The 16,702-nt window shown below is 39.1% G+C and overlaps 1 protein-coding gene across 1 annotated transcript; it reads left to right on the forward strand.

Annotated features, from left to right (window-relative positions):
- The first annotated feature begins 11,088 nt into the window (after positions 1–11,088).
- Positions 11,089–13,162, forward strand: LOC123910249 (putative pentatricopeptide repeat-containing protein At1g12700, mitochondrial). The gene has a single exon (XM_045961338.1). It carries the CDS (start codon positions 11,193–11,195, stop codon positions 12,828–12,830), a length of 1,638 nt encoding a protein of 545 aa, XP_045817294.1. The 5' UTR covers positions 11,089–11,192; the 3' UTR covers positions 12,831–13,162.
- Positions 13,163–16,702: the final 3,540 nt, after the last annotated feature.

A 16,702-nucleotide genomic window follows, 5' to 3' on the forward strand; every position in this document is an offset into this window, starting at 1 on the left:
ATAGGACAGGAAGGACATCAATGAAGATCTATCTTGGAGAAGTATAGGTCGTTCTTAGATATAGCATAGGTTCTCTCATTGGCTTGAGGGAACAATCACGCTAGGGGCCATAACCATGTCACTTTATTATATTATGTATGTTGATGCATGTTATGTATGGAGTGACGTCATTGTATGTAAGCCGTGGTAAGATGAGATCAAATTAATTATAAAAGCCCTCAAAGGAATTAATATTAAGTTTTATCGCTTTCCAACGAATAGCGCCCTTCAAGATCAATATCGATCAATGTAGGTTTTGCCAACGCGAAGTGCATTGTCAATATTGATAAGTTGCGGTGAGGTAATTTGTTTATCCGATCGCTATTTAATGGGTCTAACTTAACTAAAGAAAATATAATAAGATTATATGACTTTAGAAGCAAGTATTGGGTTATTCCATGTGATGGATTAGAATAAGCGTTATTCACCCAATAGAAAGGATATGAGAGTTGTATGAGATACAATTGGAAAGGAGTTTCCTACCTAAATAACTAAATTTTGTGTAATCAGCCCAACGCTGACTTAAAACGAAGTGAAATATGGATCTCATTCTCACTAGAAAATCTTCAAACGGGATTTTCCGAATCAAATGTCGAGGGTCATTTGTTTTGAGTAAAATAGTGGGAGCACATGTTTAATTAAAGGCCTAATTAAATGTGTATTAAAATTGTTCAATACTTATATTTTCACTTTTACAATTGTAGATCACCATGTCAAACACCAATACTTCGAACAACATTTTGCGAAGCATTCTTGACAAAGAGAAATTGTCTGGGACAAATTTTCTTGATTGGCATCGTAACTTGAGGATAGTCCTCATGCACGAGAAAAAGCTGTATGCTATTGAGGAACCCCAACCTAACCCTGAGGATGAACCTGCGGCCAATGCTCCTAAGGCTCAAAGGGATGCTTATCATAAGCGTCTTGATGATGCCATGGATGCAAAGTGCCTCATGCTGGCTACCATGACCTCTGAGCTTCAGAAGCAACATGAGGACATGTATGCGTTCGATATGATCGAACACTTGAAGACGCTCTACCAAGAGCAAGCCAGGATTGAGAGGTTTGAGGTTTCCAAAGCCCTCTTTTCAGCCAAGCTATCTGAGGGATCTCTAGTAAGTCCACATGTGCTCAAGATGATTGGGTACGTGGGGAACTTAGAAAAATTGGGATTTCCACTCGGAAATGAGCTTGCAACTGATCTGATCCTGCAATCGTTGCCGGAGAGTTTTAATCAGTTTATTCTGAACTTCACCATGTCCGACATGGAGAAGACTCTACCACAACTGCTAGGCATGTTGAGGCAAGCTGAGCAGAACATGAAAACAAAAGGGAAGTCCAACCATGTTCTTATGATTGGCAATGGAAACAAAGGGAAGGGCAACAAAGGGAAGGGAGGCAAAGGGAAGGGCAAGGAAGTTGCCAAACCCAAACCTACCCCTCAAGCTTTGAAGCCCACTGGGGGAGTTGCAAAGGAGGGTAGGTGCTTCCACTGTAACAGGACTGGACATTGGAAGAGGAACTGCCCAAAATACCTGGAAGATAAAAAGAATGGAGTAGAGAGCTCCAATTCAGCAGGTATCTTTGTTATTGAAATTAATTTATCTACTTCTTCTACATGGGTATTAGATACCGGATGTGGTTCTCACATTTGTACTAATGTGCAGGGGCTGCAAAGGAGTAGAGGATTGGCTAAAGGTGAAGTCGACCTACGAGTGGGAAATGGAGCAAGAGTTGCCGCATTAGCTGTAGGAGTTTATGCTTTAACTTTACCTAGTGGACTAATAATACAGTTAGAGAACTGTTTTTATGTACCTGCCATTAGCAGGAATATTATTTCTGTTTCTTGTTTGGATAAACTTGGTTTTTCATTCATAATAAAGAACAATTGTTGCTTCATTTATATGAATGATATCTTTTATGCCAATGCACAAATGAGTAATGGATTATATATTCTTGACCTTGAAATGCCAATTTATAACATCGATACTAAAAGGATAAAACGAAATGAGTTAAATCCTACTTACCTTTGGCATTGTCGCTTAGGCCATATAAGCGAGAAACGTATTTCCAAGCTCCATAAAGATGGGCTCTTGGATCCATTTGATTATGAATCATTTGAAGAATGCAGATCTTGCTTAATGGGGAAAATGACAAAGGCCCCATTCATTGGTAAAGGTGAAAGGGCAAATGATCTGTTGGTTCTCATACATACTGATGTGTGTGGACCATTTAACACACCTGCCAGAGGAGGTTTTCAGTACTTCATCACATTTACTGATGACTACAGTAGATATGGGTATGTATACCTAATGAAGCATAAGTCGGAATCCTTTGAAAAGTTCAAAGAATTTAAAAATGAAGTACAAAACCAACTAGGAAAGAAAATCAAAACCCTTCGATCAGATCGAGGAGGTGAGTATTTAAGCCTAGAGTTTGATGACCATCTAAAAGAATGTGGGATCTTATCCCAACTCACTCCTCTTGGAACACCACAATGGAATGGTGTGTCTGAGAGAAGAAACCGAACCTTGTTGGACATGGTGCAGTCTATGATGAGTCACGCTGATCTTCCAAACTCCTTTTGGGGACACGCCCTATTAACAGCAGCTTATACACTTAACCGTGTTCCTTCTAAAACGGTTGAAAAGACACCATATGAGATGTGGAGTGGCAAGAAACCACATATGTCTTACTTAAAGATTTGGGGTTGCGAAGTTTATGTAAGACGCCAAATTTCTACTAAACTTGAACCTAAATCTGACAAGTGTTTCTTTGTGGGATATCCTAAAGAGACAAAAGGATATTACTTCTACAATCCTTCCGAGGGCAAAGTGTTTGTCGCTAGGACAGGAGTATTCCTAGAAAAGGATTTTGTTTCCAAAGGAATCAGTGGGAGGAAAGTAGATCTTGAAGAAATTCATGATCCACAAAGCAATGACACACCAATGGAGGAACAAGAGCAGGATGCACAAGAGGTTGTGACAGAGAGTCCTACTCAAGTAACACAAGAACCGCGTAGGTCTAACAGGATACGTCAAGAACCTGAAAGATATGGATATTTCATATCGGAGCAAGGTGATGTATTACTCATGGATCAAGATGAGCCTGTGACTTACCAAGAGGCTATTACTGGCCCTGAATATGAGAAGTGGCTAGAAGCCATGAAATCTGAAATGGATTCCATGTACACAAATCAAGTTTGGAACTTGGTGGAAGCTCCTGATGGGATCAAACCCATAGGATGCAAGTGGGTCTTCAAGAAGAAGACTGACATGGATGGAAAGGTACAGACCTACAAAGCGCGATTGGTTGCTAAAGGTTTCAAACAAATTCATGGGGCAGGCTATGATGAAACATTTTCACCAGTTGCGATGATCAAATCCATTCGGATCTTACTTGCCATCGCTGCATACTATGATTATGAAATTTGGCAGATGGATGTAAAAACTGCCTTCCTTAACGGGAGTCTCCTTGAGGATGTGTACATGACACAACCTGAAGGCTTTTGCATTCCAGAAGAAGCCAAAAAGATATGCAAATTACATCGATCAATCTACGGATTGAAGCAAGCTTCTAGAAGTTGGAATCTTCGTTTTGATGAAACTGTAAAGCAGTACGGATTCATTCAAAATGAAGATGAGCCTTGTGTTTACAAGAAGGTTAGTGGGAGCATAGTCGCATTCCTAGTATTATATGTAGATGACATATTACTAATAGGAAACGACATCCCTACCTTGCAACAAGTTAAAACTTGGTTAGGGAATTGCTTTTCTATGAAAGATCTGGGTGAAGCAGCCTATATATTAGGAATAAGAATCTATAGAGATAGATCACAGAAACTGCTTGGCCTAAGCCAGAGTACATACATAGATAAAGTGTTAAGACGCTTTAATATGCATGATTCCAAGAAAGGATTCATTCCTATGCAACATGGCCTATGTCTTTCAAAGACACAGTCTCCTTCATCTAAGGAAGAAAGGGACCGCATGAGTAAGATCCCTTATGCATCGGCAATAGGATCTATCATGTATGCCATGATATGTACTCGACCAGATGTTTCATATGCCTTAAGCGCAACAAGCCGTTATCAGTCTGATCCTGGTGAGGCTCATTGGGTGGCTGTCAAGAACATCCTTAAATACTTAAGGAGGACTAAAGACTCATTCCTAATATATGGAGGCCAAGAAGAGCTAAATGTAATTGGTTACACTGATGCTAGCTTCCAAACAGATAGGGATGACTTTAGGTCGCAATCAGGCTATGTGTTTTGCATAAATGGTGGCGCTGTGAGCTGGAAGAGTTCAAAGCAAGATACAGTTGTTGATTCTACAACCGAAGCTGAGTACATTGCTGCATCAAATGCAGCAAAGGAAGCTGTTTGGATAAAGAAGTTCATTACTGAACTTGGCATATTCCCTAGCATTGTGGATCACATTGAATTATTTTGTGACAACAATGGTGCAATCGCACAAGCTAAGGAACCTAGATCTCACCAAAAGTCCAAACACATACTCAGGCGCTATCATCTTATTCGAGAAATAATTGATAGAGGAGATGTGAAGATATGCAGAGTACCAACACTTGACAATGCTGCTGATCCACTTACAAAGCCTCTTGCTCAGCCGAAGCATGAGGGCCACACTAGGGGCATAGGTATTAGGAGTATGCCTGATTGGCTCTAGTGCTAGTGGGAGATTGTTGGTGTAAGACATAGAGGCCAATTATTTATAATTGCATGATACTTGTATTGGATAATTTACTTATTAAATAAAGGCTTTTCTTTATTATGTTTATGTGTTAAATAATAATAGAGTCCCTAGAATAGTAAGTTCATTGAATGGAACGTTAAGTGTGACTTAATCGTGAGAATCCATTACACATGAGAACACTATTCTTAAAACATCCGTAGTCGAGCTTTACTGTGAATTGGGATAACATCAAAACATAGAGACTATTATGTTGGTAGACTGATGATCACATCTCACGGATCATAGATAAAGAGTTATTAAGTCTTCACATAGATATAAATATTAAGAGTAATATTTATATCGGATTGACCCACCATGAGAATACTACATAGTATGTTATGAAATGTCATAAGATATTCTCATAGTGATAAGTGGTGTATTCCACCCTTCGACCTGAAACCACTATGTTCCCCAGATGTAGGAGTGTAGTACTTTGTCGCCATTCAAAGTTATCCGTAACAGGATGACTATAAAGTTGGTTGATGGGTATTCAACGAATCATGCTAAGGGACATGAGTGACCTAGATGGAATTTACCCCTCCTACATAACAGGAGATATGTCTATGGGCCCAATATTGAACTTAACAAGGGTGACGTACTATGCCTTGTGTTCAATATAGACATAAGGGTAAAAAGGTAATTATACACATGAGTTTTATCACGGAAAGGTTTGTCAGATCACGTGACATTCTTGTGACTTGGGTAGCAGTGATGTGTTGCTAGATACTGCTCACTGTTTATAATATTAAGATTAATATTATTGCCATCATAAGAACCTACAGGGTCACACACATAAGGACAGTCGATATGGAAGAAATAAGTAAGACTTAATTTGAGGGTGCGATTAGTGAAAAACAGTTTTGGGCTTAAGAAGACCAAACACAGTTTGACCCAACTGACCACACAAGAAACTCTATAAATAGAAGCTTGTGTAGTTCAGTTTGTTTTTGCTTTTTCACAATTCGTTTTCAGAGAAACCCTAAAACTCTTAAACCCTAACCGCACTTCCTAAGCCTTCATCTTGTAGCAGCTAGCACTGAAAGTTGAAGACCTGTTCGTGTGGACTAGCTAGAGGTGCTTCCGTCGTGTGGTGTTTGTGATCAATAAGAGAAGCAAAGAGTTTGCTGTTTTAGTTCTACAAAGGTATAACGTTTAACCCTGATCATGCCCATTCGCAAGGATTCAGTGAAGGAAATTTTAATTCCGCTGCGTTTTAATCTCTTTTATACACGCTATTTTCCTTCACTAAGGAAGCGCCCGGTGATCAGGATGGTCAGGCAGAGGCGCCTTACCCCTTGGTGGAGGCTCAGGTTAGGCCTACTATTCGACCGGTTATTAGCAAGCGCACAAATTCCTGCTCACCGGAGGCGAGACGATCCATTATTTCAGGGCCTTGGAGCTTGGAATGGCTGCAGGATCAGAATCACGGGGATGCGGGAGTGATCTTTTCAGCTAGTAAGAGGAGCAGAAAGGTGTTTCACCAAGGATCGAAACTTAATATGATCGGGGAGCAGGATCCGAAGAGAAAGAAAGCAAGAGGGATGCTTCGTCATCCTCTCCATAGCATTAAAAATGTGGCTAGGATGTCAAGCAAAGATCGTTGTGAGGTGTTAAAGGCTTTAAAGAAGAGCGTTCGTCGGCGAAGGGGTGGGGACGGGGTTAATCCATCTTGCTCTATGAGTTGTTAAGTCTCGTCAGGAGATTTATCCTCGTCGGGTTCTGCCAATAACGATTGGATAAATTGGGTGGCGGTTCAAGGCAATGACAAAATGGCGGTGGATGATGTGTTGGGGATCGGGAAAGCTATCGGGGTCAAGTTTAAGGGAGACAGTGTGAACATGTTCAATATTCTTTCAAGGGCGAGCAAAGGAAAGAAGTAGTTTACAGGGCAGTTGTTTGGGGCAGGGGGGACCCGGAGGGACAACGAGTGCAAGTGTTGTGGTTTTTGGCTGTGGGGGGGGGGGGGGGATATGTGTTTTTTATGAAGATTATTTCTTGGAATATTAGAGGGCTGGGAGACCCTGAAAAGAGGAAGGAAGTGCGTAAGATGGTGGGGGATCTGAAACCCTTTATTTTTTGTATCCAGGAGACGAAATTGCAAATTCTCGATGAATTTCTTTGTAAAATTCTCCGGGGCAGCTCTCCACACGAGTTCTCTTATCGCCCATCGCTTGGGGCGTCAGGAGGGCTTTTGACTCTGTGGGACACTTCTGAGGTGGAGGTTTAGTCGACTGAAAGTCGTGGGCATGTTTTGTGGTGTCATGGTCGGTTTCTTAGGACAGGGGATGAGTTTCATGTGGCAAATGTCTATGCGCCTTGCGACGACGGGGCTAAGCAAGGGCTATGGGATTATTTTTCGGTGCGGCTTGATTCATTGGTAGAAAAGAAGGTGTGTGTGTGGGGATTTTAACGCTGCCAAGCACATTGATGAAAGACGGTCGGTTAGGGACGGGCATCGATCCTTGGATCATATCCCTTTTAATCGATTTATTGAAGATAATTCTCTGATTGATCTTCCCTTAATTGGACGTAAGTTTACTTGGTTCAAAGGGGACAGTGTTTCGATGAGCCGTCTTGATAGGTTCCTTTTATCTGAGTAGTGGTGCTTGTCTTGGCCCAATTGCAAACAAGTAGCTAAGTTACGGGGGTTGTCTGACCATTGCCCTCTGGTCTTGTCTGCGAACGAGGAAGATTGAGGACCTCGTCCGTCGAGGATGCTTAAGTGTTGGAAGGATATTCCCGGTTACAATGCGTTTGTCCGAGAAAAGTGGAATTCGTTTCAGGTTGATGGTCGGGGTATTTATGTGCTCAAGGAAAAACTCAAGATGATCAAGGTGGCTCTGAGAGATTGGCACTTGGCTCATGCTCAAAATATTCCTAGTCGCATTGATTCTTTGAAGTTTAGGTTGTCTGCTCTTGATGGGAAGGGGGAGGAAGATGATCTTTCTGAGGCGGAGTTAACCGAGCTTCATGGGGTTTCGTATGATATCCATTCGCTGTCTAAGCTACATGCAAGCATCAGTTGGAAACAATCTCGGTCGTTGTGCCTCAAGGAAGGGGACGTTAACTCTAAGTACTTTCATTCGATTTTGGCGAGTCGCCGTCGCAGGAATGCTATATCCGTTATTCAGGTTGATGGTGTTACGTTGGAGGGGGTGATTCCGATTAGGCAGGCGGTGTTTTCGCATTTTGAGTCTCACTTTAAGGCACCTAATGTGGAGAGGCCGGGGGTTGAAGACCTTCAATTTAAGCGGTTGAATCAGGTGGAGGTTGGAGGTTTAATCAAACCCTTTACGGAGGCTGAGGTGAAACAAGCTGTGTGAGATTGTGACAGTTATAAAAGTCCGGGTCCCGACGGAATTAATTTTGGTTTTATCAAAGATTTATGGGTCGAGATGAGAGGTGACGTTATGCGTTTCCTTTTTGACTTTCATCGGAACGGCAGGTTGACTAAAGGTATTAATGCTACGTTCATTGCTTTGATCCCCAAAACGGATAATCCTCAACGGTTGAACGACTTTCGGCCTATTTCGCTTGTGGGAAGCCTATATAAAATTCTGGCGAAGGTTTTAGCTAATAGGTTGCGACAAGTGATTGGCAGTGTAATATCTGAGTCCCAGACTGCGTTTGTGAAGAATAGGCAAATTCTTGATGGTATTCTAATTACAAACGAGATAGTGGATGAGGCGCGTAAGTCTAAAAAGGATCTTATGTTATTTAAGGTAGATTTTGAGAAAGCTTATGATTCGGTGGATTGGGGGTATCTTGATGACGTTATGGGGAGAATGTTGTTTCCAACTTTGTGGAGAAAGTGGATTAGAGAATGTGTTTGCACGGCTACAACTTCTGTGTTAGTTAATGGTAGTTCGACTGATGAATTTCCTCTTCGGCGAGGTCTTCGGCAAGGTGACCCGCTTTCAACTTTCCTTTTTCTTTTGGCGGCTGAGGGTCTCAGTGTGCTTATGGAAGCGATGCTAGCGCGTAATTTGTTTACGGGATATAGTATTGGTGGTCAGGAGTCAATCAGGGTGTCACATCTTCAGTTCGCTGATGATACTCTCATGTTGGGGGTTAAAAGTTGGGCAAATGTTCGAGCTCTTCGGGCTGTTTTAGTGATGTTTGAGACTATGTCGGGGTTGAAGGTAAATTTTAATAAGAGCTTATTGGTTGGCGTTAATATTCCAGATTCCTGGTTAGGCGAAGCTGCGTCTGTCTTGTGTTGTAAAGTGGGAAAGATTCTTTTCCTTTACTTGGGTCTTCAAATTGGGGGTGATCTGCGGCGCTTGGTGTTTTGGGAATCGGTGTTGTCTCGTATAAAGAATAGATTGTCTGGGTGGAAAAGTCGCTTCTTGTCGTTTGATGGTCGTCTGGTTTTGTTAAAGTCTGTCTTGACTTCTTTACCTGTCTATGCTCTTTCTTTCTTTCTTTCTTCAAGGTTCCCTCAGGTATCATTTCCTCTATTGAATCTCTTTTTATTAAATTTTTTTTTGGGGGGGGGGGGTTGTGAGGATTTCTAGGAAAATCTCTTGGGTTAGTTGGAAAGACATTTGTTCGCGTAAGGAGTTTGGAGGTTTGGGGGTTAGACGGTTGCGTGAATTCAACCTGGCGTTGTTGGGTAAGTGGTGTTGGAAGATGCTGGTGGACAGAGAGGGCATGTGGTTTAGAGTTTTGGCAGCTCGGTATGGGGTTGAGGATGGTAGACTTTGCGAGGGAGGTCAGCGAGGCTCGGTGTGGTGGAGGGAGATAGTGCGTATTAGAGAGGGTGAGGGTGAGTTAGGTGGTAGGTGGTTTGGGGAGCATGTTATGAGGAGGGTAGGGGATGGTTTAGATACTCTTTTTTGGACCGATCCTTGGTTGGATGAGATCTCGTTGAGGGAGCGGTTTGGTCGCCTTTTTGCGTTGGCTAAGACCAAATCGCACTCGGTCGCAGAGATGTTTGCTTTAGGGTGGGGGGCAGATGAAGAGGCGTGGGTGTGGCGGAGGCGGTTGAGGGCGTGGGAGGAGGAGTTGTTGAGGGAGTGTCAGTTTTTACTTCTTGACATTTCTTTGCTGGATCAGACTTTGGACAGGTGGCAGTGGCACCCAGATCCTGATGCAGGGTATACGATTGCTGGAGGTTATCAAATTCTGACTCATCAGGCTTATGTTGCTTTACATGATGCGGAAAACCTTATTTGACACCCTCAGGTTCCGTTGAAGGTTTCCATCTTTGCGTGGAGCTTATTGCGGGATAGGTTGCCCACGAGAGCCAATCTGGTCACTCGTGGAGTTTTGTCTTCTACCGTTGATTCTTGTGTGTTTGGTTGTGGTGTGGCTGAGTCGGTCCATCATTTATTTTTATCTTGTAGCATTGCTTGCTCTCTTTGGGATTTAGTTTGTGCGTGGGTTGGCATTCCTCCGATGGATTTTACTACTTTGCGTGATCATTTTGTCCAGTTTACAGCTTCCGCAGGTGTATCTCGAGCGCGACGGTCTTTTCTATAGCTTCTTTGGCTAGTTTGTGTTTGGGTGATATGGACAGAGAGAAATCATCGTTTGTTCAAAGGCTCAACGGGCACACCTCATCTTTTGTTGGATATATAAGATCAAACTTTTCTCCTTTAGGTGGTTGAAGTCGACGAGTATTACGTTAGCTTCGAATTACCATAGCTGGTGGTCTAGTCCATTGTTGTGTTTGGTCTTGTATGATTTGATTGTGTTTGCATCTCTATGACTCTATTGTAAACTTTTTTAGTCTACCTCGGTACGTCTTGTGTTGGGGAGGCTGTTTGTGTTAATATATTACATTTTGGCTTCTTCAAAAAAAAAAAAATTATGCATGTAACTTAAATAGACCGATCTAATAGGCTAAAATGTTTTTTTACTGTACCGCAATCTACTCCCTCCGTCCCGAATTATAAGAGAAAATAAAAAAATCACACTTATTAAGAAAAAGTAAAACATGAGAATTTGAAATATGTTTTTGTGGGTTTTCCTTGGAATAAGTTGCATAGGAAGATGTAAAAACAATTTTTATTAATTGTTGTTTATTGAGAAAAAGGTAGAGAGAGAAAATTAAATGCAATTTGCATTTAATTTTATGAGAATAAGGAAAAAATATTCTTGAAAATGACTTTCTCCCTTATAATTTTGGACAAAAAAAAAGATTTTTTTCCCTTATAATTTGGGACGGAGGGAGTAACTTATTTAATTAAATATACTTATAATTTTTTTTTTGGCCAATTCTATGCAGAGAAATACTTTAGGCCGGGCTTCCCACTTCTACACTTGGATAAGCCTCACCGTGAAAACCCCTACACATTGAGATGAAATTATTATCATTCATTCAAGATTTCAATCACATTGTCATAACATTATTCATTTAAGATTAATCGATTTTCATTTTAAACCAAACAAACAACAATGTCGTATGTTGCTTCTTCTCCTAATTTTCAAAAACTCCAAAACCCTAAATTCATTCGCTTCTTCTCCTCTTCACCTAAAAGCCTATACTCTCAATTCCACAACCAAAATAAAGACGAACAAAATCTCGTTTGCTTATTCAATCAATTGCTCCTTCAGAACAATCCATCCATCTTCCGATTTAACAAAATTTTAGGTTCCTTTGTTAAGCTAAATCAATACTCCAATGTTGTTTCACTTCATCGACAGATGGAATTAAATGGAATTTCCTCAGATTTAGTCACTTCCAACATATTGATCAATTGTTTTTCACAATTAGGTCAAATCTCTCTTTCCTTTTCTGTATTTGCCAACATTCTCAAAAAGGGTTTTCATCCAGATGTCATAACATTGACTACACTCATCAAGGGTCTCTGTCTCAAAGGTCAGATCCATAAAGCATTCAACTTTCATGATAAGGTCGTAGCGCAGGGATTCCGGTTAGATCAAGTTAGTTATGGGACCTTGATCAATGGGTTATGTAAACTTGGACAAACAAGAACAGCACTACAACTGTTCCGACGAGTTGATGGGAAACTGGTTCAACCTACTGTGGTAATGTACAATGCAATTATTGATAGTATGTGCAAGGATAAACTTGTTAATCATGCTTTTCATTTATACTCTGAAATGATTGCTAAGAAACTTTCTCCTGATGTAGTCACTTACAGTACTTTAATTAATGGCTTTTGCATCGTAGGTCGGTTAAAAGAAGCAATTCATCTGTTTAATAAAATGGTATCGGAAAACATCAACCATAATATTTATACCTTTAATATATTGGTTGATGCATTTTGTAAAGAAGGAAAAGTGAAAGAAGCTAAAAATATGTTTGCTATGATGATGAGAAAAGGTGTTAAACCTGATGTTGTTACTTATAACTCTTTAATGGATGGATATTGCTTAGTTAAAGAAATTAACAAGGCCAATGGTATATTCAACACTATGGCTCAGATGGGAGTGGCTCCTGATGTTCATAGCTACAATATCATGATTAATGGATTTTGTAAGATTAAAATGGTAGATGAAGCCATCAATCTCTTCAATGAAATGCATTGCAGAAAAATTATACCTAATGTGGTAACTTACAATTCCCTTATTGATGGTTTGTGCAAATCAGGAAGAATCTCTTATGCTATTGAGCTTGTCGATGAGATGCATGGTAGAGGTCAACCACCTAATATATTTACTTATAATTCTATATTGGATGCTTTGTGCAAAAACCATGATGTTAACAAGGCAATTGCATTATTAACCAAAATTATAGAGAACGATATTCAGCCAGATATGTGCACGTACACTATTCTTATTGGTGGATTGTGTAAAGGTGGAAGGCTGGAGGATGCGAGAAAGGTTTTTGAAGATCTTTTGGTCAAAGGCTACAATCTAGATGTTCATATATATACTGTTATGATCAAAGGATTTTGTAACAAGGGTTTGTTTGATGAAGCATTGACCATGCTGTCAAAAATGAAAGACAATAGTTGCATTCCAAATGCTGCAACGTATGAAATTATTATCCATTCTCTATTTGATAAAGATGAAAATGATAAGGCAGAGAAACTTCTTCGTGAAATGATTTCAAGAGGTCTGTTGTAAGACTAAAACTAGGTATTATGATATTTATGTTTCAACATTGTTTCATCATTTCATTTATTTAGTTGCTTCACTCAATGGAAATAAGGCTTTTGTCATTTCTTTTGGATAAGTGTGTTTAGGGAAATTGGTAGGACTTGAAAATTATTGATGTCATAAGAGTGTTGTTGGGTTCAGTTTGTACTAATTGTATTACACTTGCTCTAGCTGAAATTCCTGGCACGCAGTGGACAAATGCTTTGACAGATGCTACACCAGTTGTCTATATAAATCAAACAGCAGACAAGCAAAATAATAAACTGCAGAATAATAAAGAACACAGTAGGTTTGTTAACCCAGTTCAGTGTAAACACACCTACTATGGGGATACCAATCCAGGAGGAATCCACTATAATAGTACTAGTTCTAAGTTATCAGTAAACGCCCCGTTTACAACTTGTCACCTAGCTACTACCCGTGCTATACTCTACCTAGGAACTCCTAGATATGAGACCGTGTCTCACTCCCGTCACTACCACACAACATATAAAACATATCTTTGTAACAAATAAAACAAACCGCCTTAGGTATCTTGCAGTAGAAGCTGCGTTTTAGCTTGCTGGATAAGTATGAACTTATTTGTAAATCAAATCTTCAAAAAGATATAAAACAAAATTTAGGTGCGCTGCTTCAAGAGACACATGTTGTACGGACATGCTACGACATCTTGGTCCAACATTTGGCTATTGTTGTTTTTGCAAAATTGTATCCAATATTTAAAACCCAACACTAGCCAATGGTTTTCTTAATCAACAATAGCTAATATCTAGATGCTTTATATATATTAAAAAAATCATTTCGATACAAAAGTAGAATACACCAGATATCTTGGGTGAGGGAATGGGATCATGGATACAGGTCTATAGAGACTGAAAGCAAACTTGTTATGGTTTGGGAAATATAATATCCTGTTATTCCTTGCATTATTATGACCAAAGAAGTAACTTGTTATGGCGCGTGAAGTGAGTCAAAATTAAAGGTTTATTCGCCTTTTCCTTGTCTTTTTAACTTTAACAAGCTTTGATTTTTCATTCAAAGCTTATTTATCTAATGTAGTTTTCCATGTTCTGTCATTCTTATCTATCTGAAATGTATATGCACTGAATCGTTGCTGTCACCAAAATTTTTGTTTTGTGGGAGTTCTGTTATCTACGATTTTTGTTTCTGATGTACAACAAAGTATGTATCTAGTATCTTTTATAGCAAGTCTCCTATTTCACCGCCGTCATCGCCTCACCATCCCTCTCAGCCTTCTTCACCACATATTCTGTCTCTTTAGTTTTTTTTTGTTTGGTACAAAAACGCCCCTTTAAATATGAACTGTTGATTACTGTTTTTTCCACGTGTCACTCATCTGTGAGAGGAACCGGAAAACTGAAGCATAAGAGTAGTGGAGTGGATCTGAAGACTGTACTAGAGGAGAGAGAAACGTACACTCGGTTCATTTTTCTTTTTCTTCGGAATTTCGTGCAAAAGCCAGTGACTGGAGTCTGGAGGATATACAACCAGACACCAACCTTTTGTTGAACCCTTACGAGTTACTTCCATCGGCATTGCCGTCGGCAACGGGTTTGAATTGAACTGAGGCGTCGGAGAACGGTGGTTGTGATACGGACGGAGGTTTCGATCTCCTTTCAGCCTACGATAGACAGCAGGAAATAACACACAGGAGAGGATCGGGATCCTCGAATGTGGGGCAGTTTTTTTGGAGAAGATACACAGAGTAACGGTTCTCACATGGAGGTTCCCCTTTACGAAACGCGACGTCACGCTTCCAATAATTATCCTCCTCAACACCAATTTCAACAACAATTATAGATTAATTGCACTAGTGTTGCAAAAGCTCTTAATGAAATCAGATTGATACATAAAAATGTCTCAAGAATGTATATTATATTTGAGATGTCTATTGATAGTTGGACAATGGGTCCAGATGTGAAGAATCACAGAAGCAGCATGCGTTTATCGCTATATCAGTAAGTACAACAACTCTGAATTTCAACAGCAGATGCATCATGTGTCCAGCTTTGGCTATTGTAGTCAACTGATTTAGTTGCCTAATGTCAATGTGTTGTTTTGATCATATTTCTACATGAAACTTTTGTTGCAATTGAAAAATAAATTGAACCTGTTGATGAAAGCATGATGGAATATGCAAAGGTGTTGCCTCTGTATTGCTGCCACTTTCCTGCTATCACTATAAAGCTAAGGTGAAGTCTTAGTGGCCGTTACAAAGGTAGTTATTTGATTTGTAGGAAGCATAATTCTATTTTCTCCATAATTATATATGCAGCAGCCTATACTTAAATGTATTGTTCACTTTTTTGTGCTCGTTGTTAAATTAAATTCTTAATAAAGCATAAATATGATTGAATAGTTCAGGATGGCGACACTTGCACACATCAATATGATTCATGAATATGATTCATGATTCCCGTTTTATATAGATGCTATTGATTTGAAATTCGAGCACTGTCTTCCTTGCACTAGACGCTAGTGATTTGACAGGTTGAACAATTATTGTTTGCTCATTTCATTGAAATTTGTTTGTTCATAACCGATCACTAAATCACCGTCCTTTCGGTTCAAGTTGCTATTTTGATTAAAAGAACTCAATAAGTGATTTAAAAGAGCTGCTCAGATGTTAGTGCAATTGTAGTCTGCTATTATGTTTAAGACCTTAAGCAAGCATCTTAAAAAATGTCTGAAATCTGACAGATACAACCTATTATTTTATGGATTTGTTTTTGTTCAATTCATTCAGCTCTAAATTCTGCTCGATTTACTTGGCAGCTAGTTTTGTTATTATTTTAGTCTCAGAATCATGTTTTCGTTAATAAAATGGATTGCTTTTTGTTCATATTAGCTAGTAGGGTTCCTTCTTTTAAAGAAGTGTATTATTGGATACCTCCAAAGTAGTTTTCCGTGTTCTGTCAATCTTATTTGTCTTAAGTATATATAAAACTTTGTGTATAAGTACATAATGTTAAAAATTGTGATCCTTACTTTAGAAATACATAATTCATAGATCTATACTAAATAGAGGTGTATGGAGTTTTTTTCTTTAGTTTAAGGAACATATGAATATATGAAGAAATTGATGAAGATGATGAATGATGTTCATCAAAATCTGAATTTGTTTAATCTTAATAAAAGAAGTATTTTAAAAAAATAAAATTTCAGCATTTTTTTAATAAAAAAAATATGAAAAAGGGTTTATAAGTGTGTATTATAAAAAATAAATGATCAAAATGGAAAAAGAAAAAGATAAAAAACTAAAATGTTATAAATTTTATTGGTTGATGCATCTTGTAAAGAAGGAAAAGTGAAAGAAGCTAAAACTGTGTTAGCTGTGATGATAAAGAAAGACATTAAACATGATGTTGTTACTTATAACTCTTTAATGCATGGATATTGCTTGGTTATACATGCGAACAAAGCCAAGGATATATTCAACACTATGTCTCAGATGGGAGTGGATCCTGGCGTTCAGAGCTACATATCATGATTAATGGATTTTGTAAGATGAAGCCATCAATCTCTTCAATGAAATGCATGGGAGAAAAATTATTCCTGATGTGGTAACGTACAATACTCTTATTGATGGATTGAGTATGCACTAGAGATTTTCAAAGATCTTTTGGTCAAAGGCTACAATCCAAATTTCTATACATATAATGTTTTGCAACAAGGATTTGGTTGACGAAGCATTGACCATTCTATCAAAAATGGAAGATGCTGGTTGCATTCCGGATGCTAAAACAGTAAAACTTATAAAAGAATTATTTCTTCCCTCCTTAGAAAAGACGAAAAGGATAAAGCAGAGAAGCTTCGTC

Source organism: Trifolium pratense, linkage group LG2 (assembly GCF_020283565.1).
Source record: "Trifolium pratense cultivar HEN17-A07 linkage group LG2, ARS_RC_1.1, whole genome shotgun sequence".
Taxonomy (NCBI): domain Eukaryota; kingdom Viridiplantae; phylum Streptophyta; class Magnoliopsida; order Fabales; family Fabaceae; genus Trifolium; species Trifolium pratense.

Excerpts from the sequence above, each read along its gene's own strand:
- LOC123910249 (XM_045961338.1), top strand. The coding sequence starts at position 11,193 with ATGTCGTATGTTGCTTCTTCTCCTAATTTTCAAAAACTCCAAAACCCT.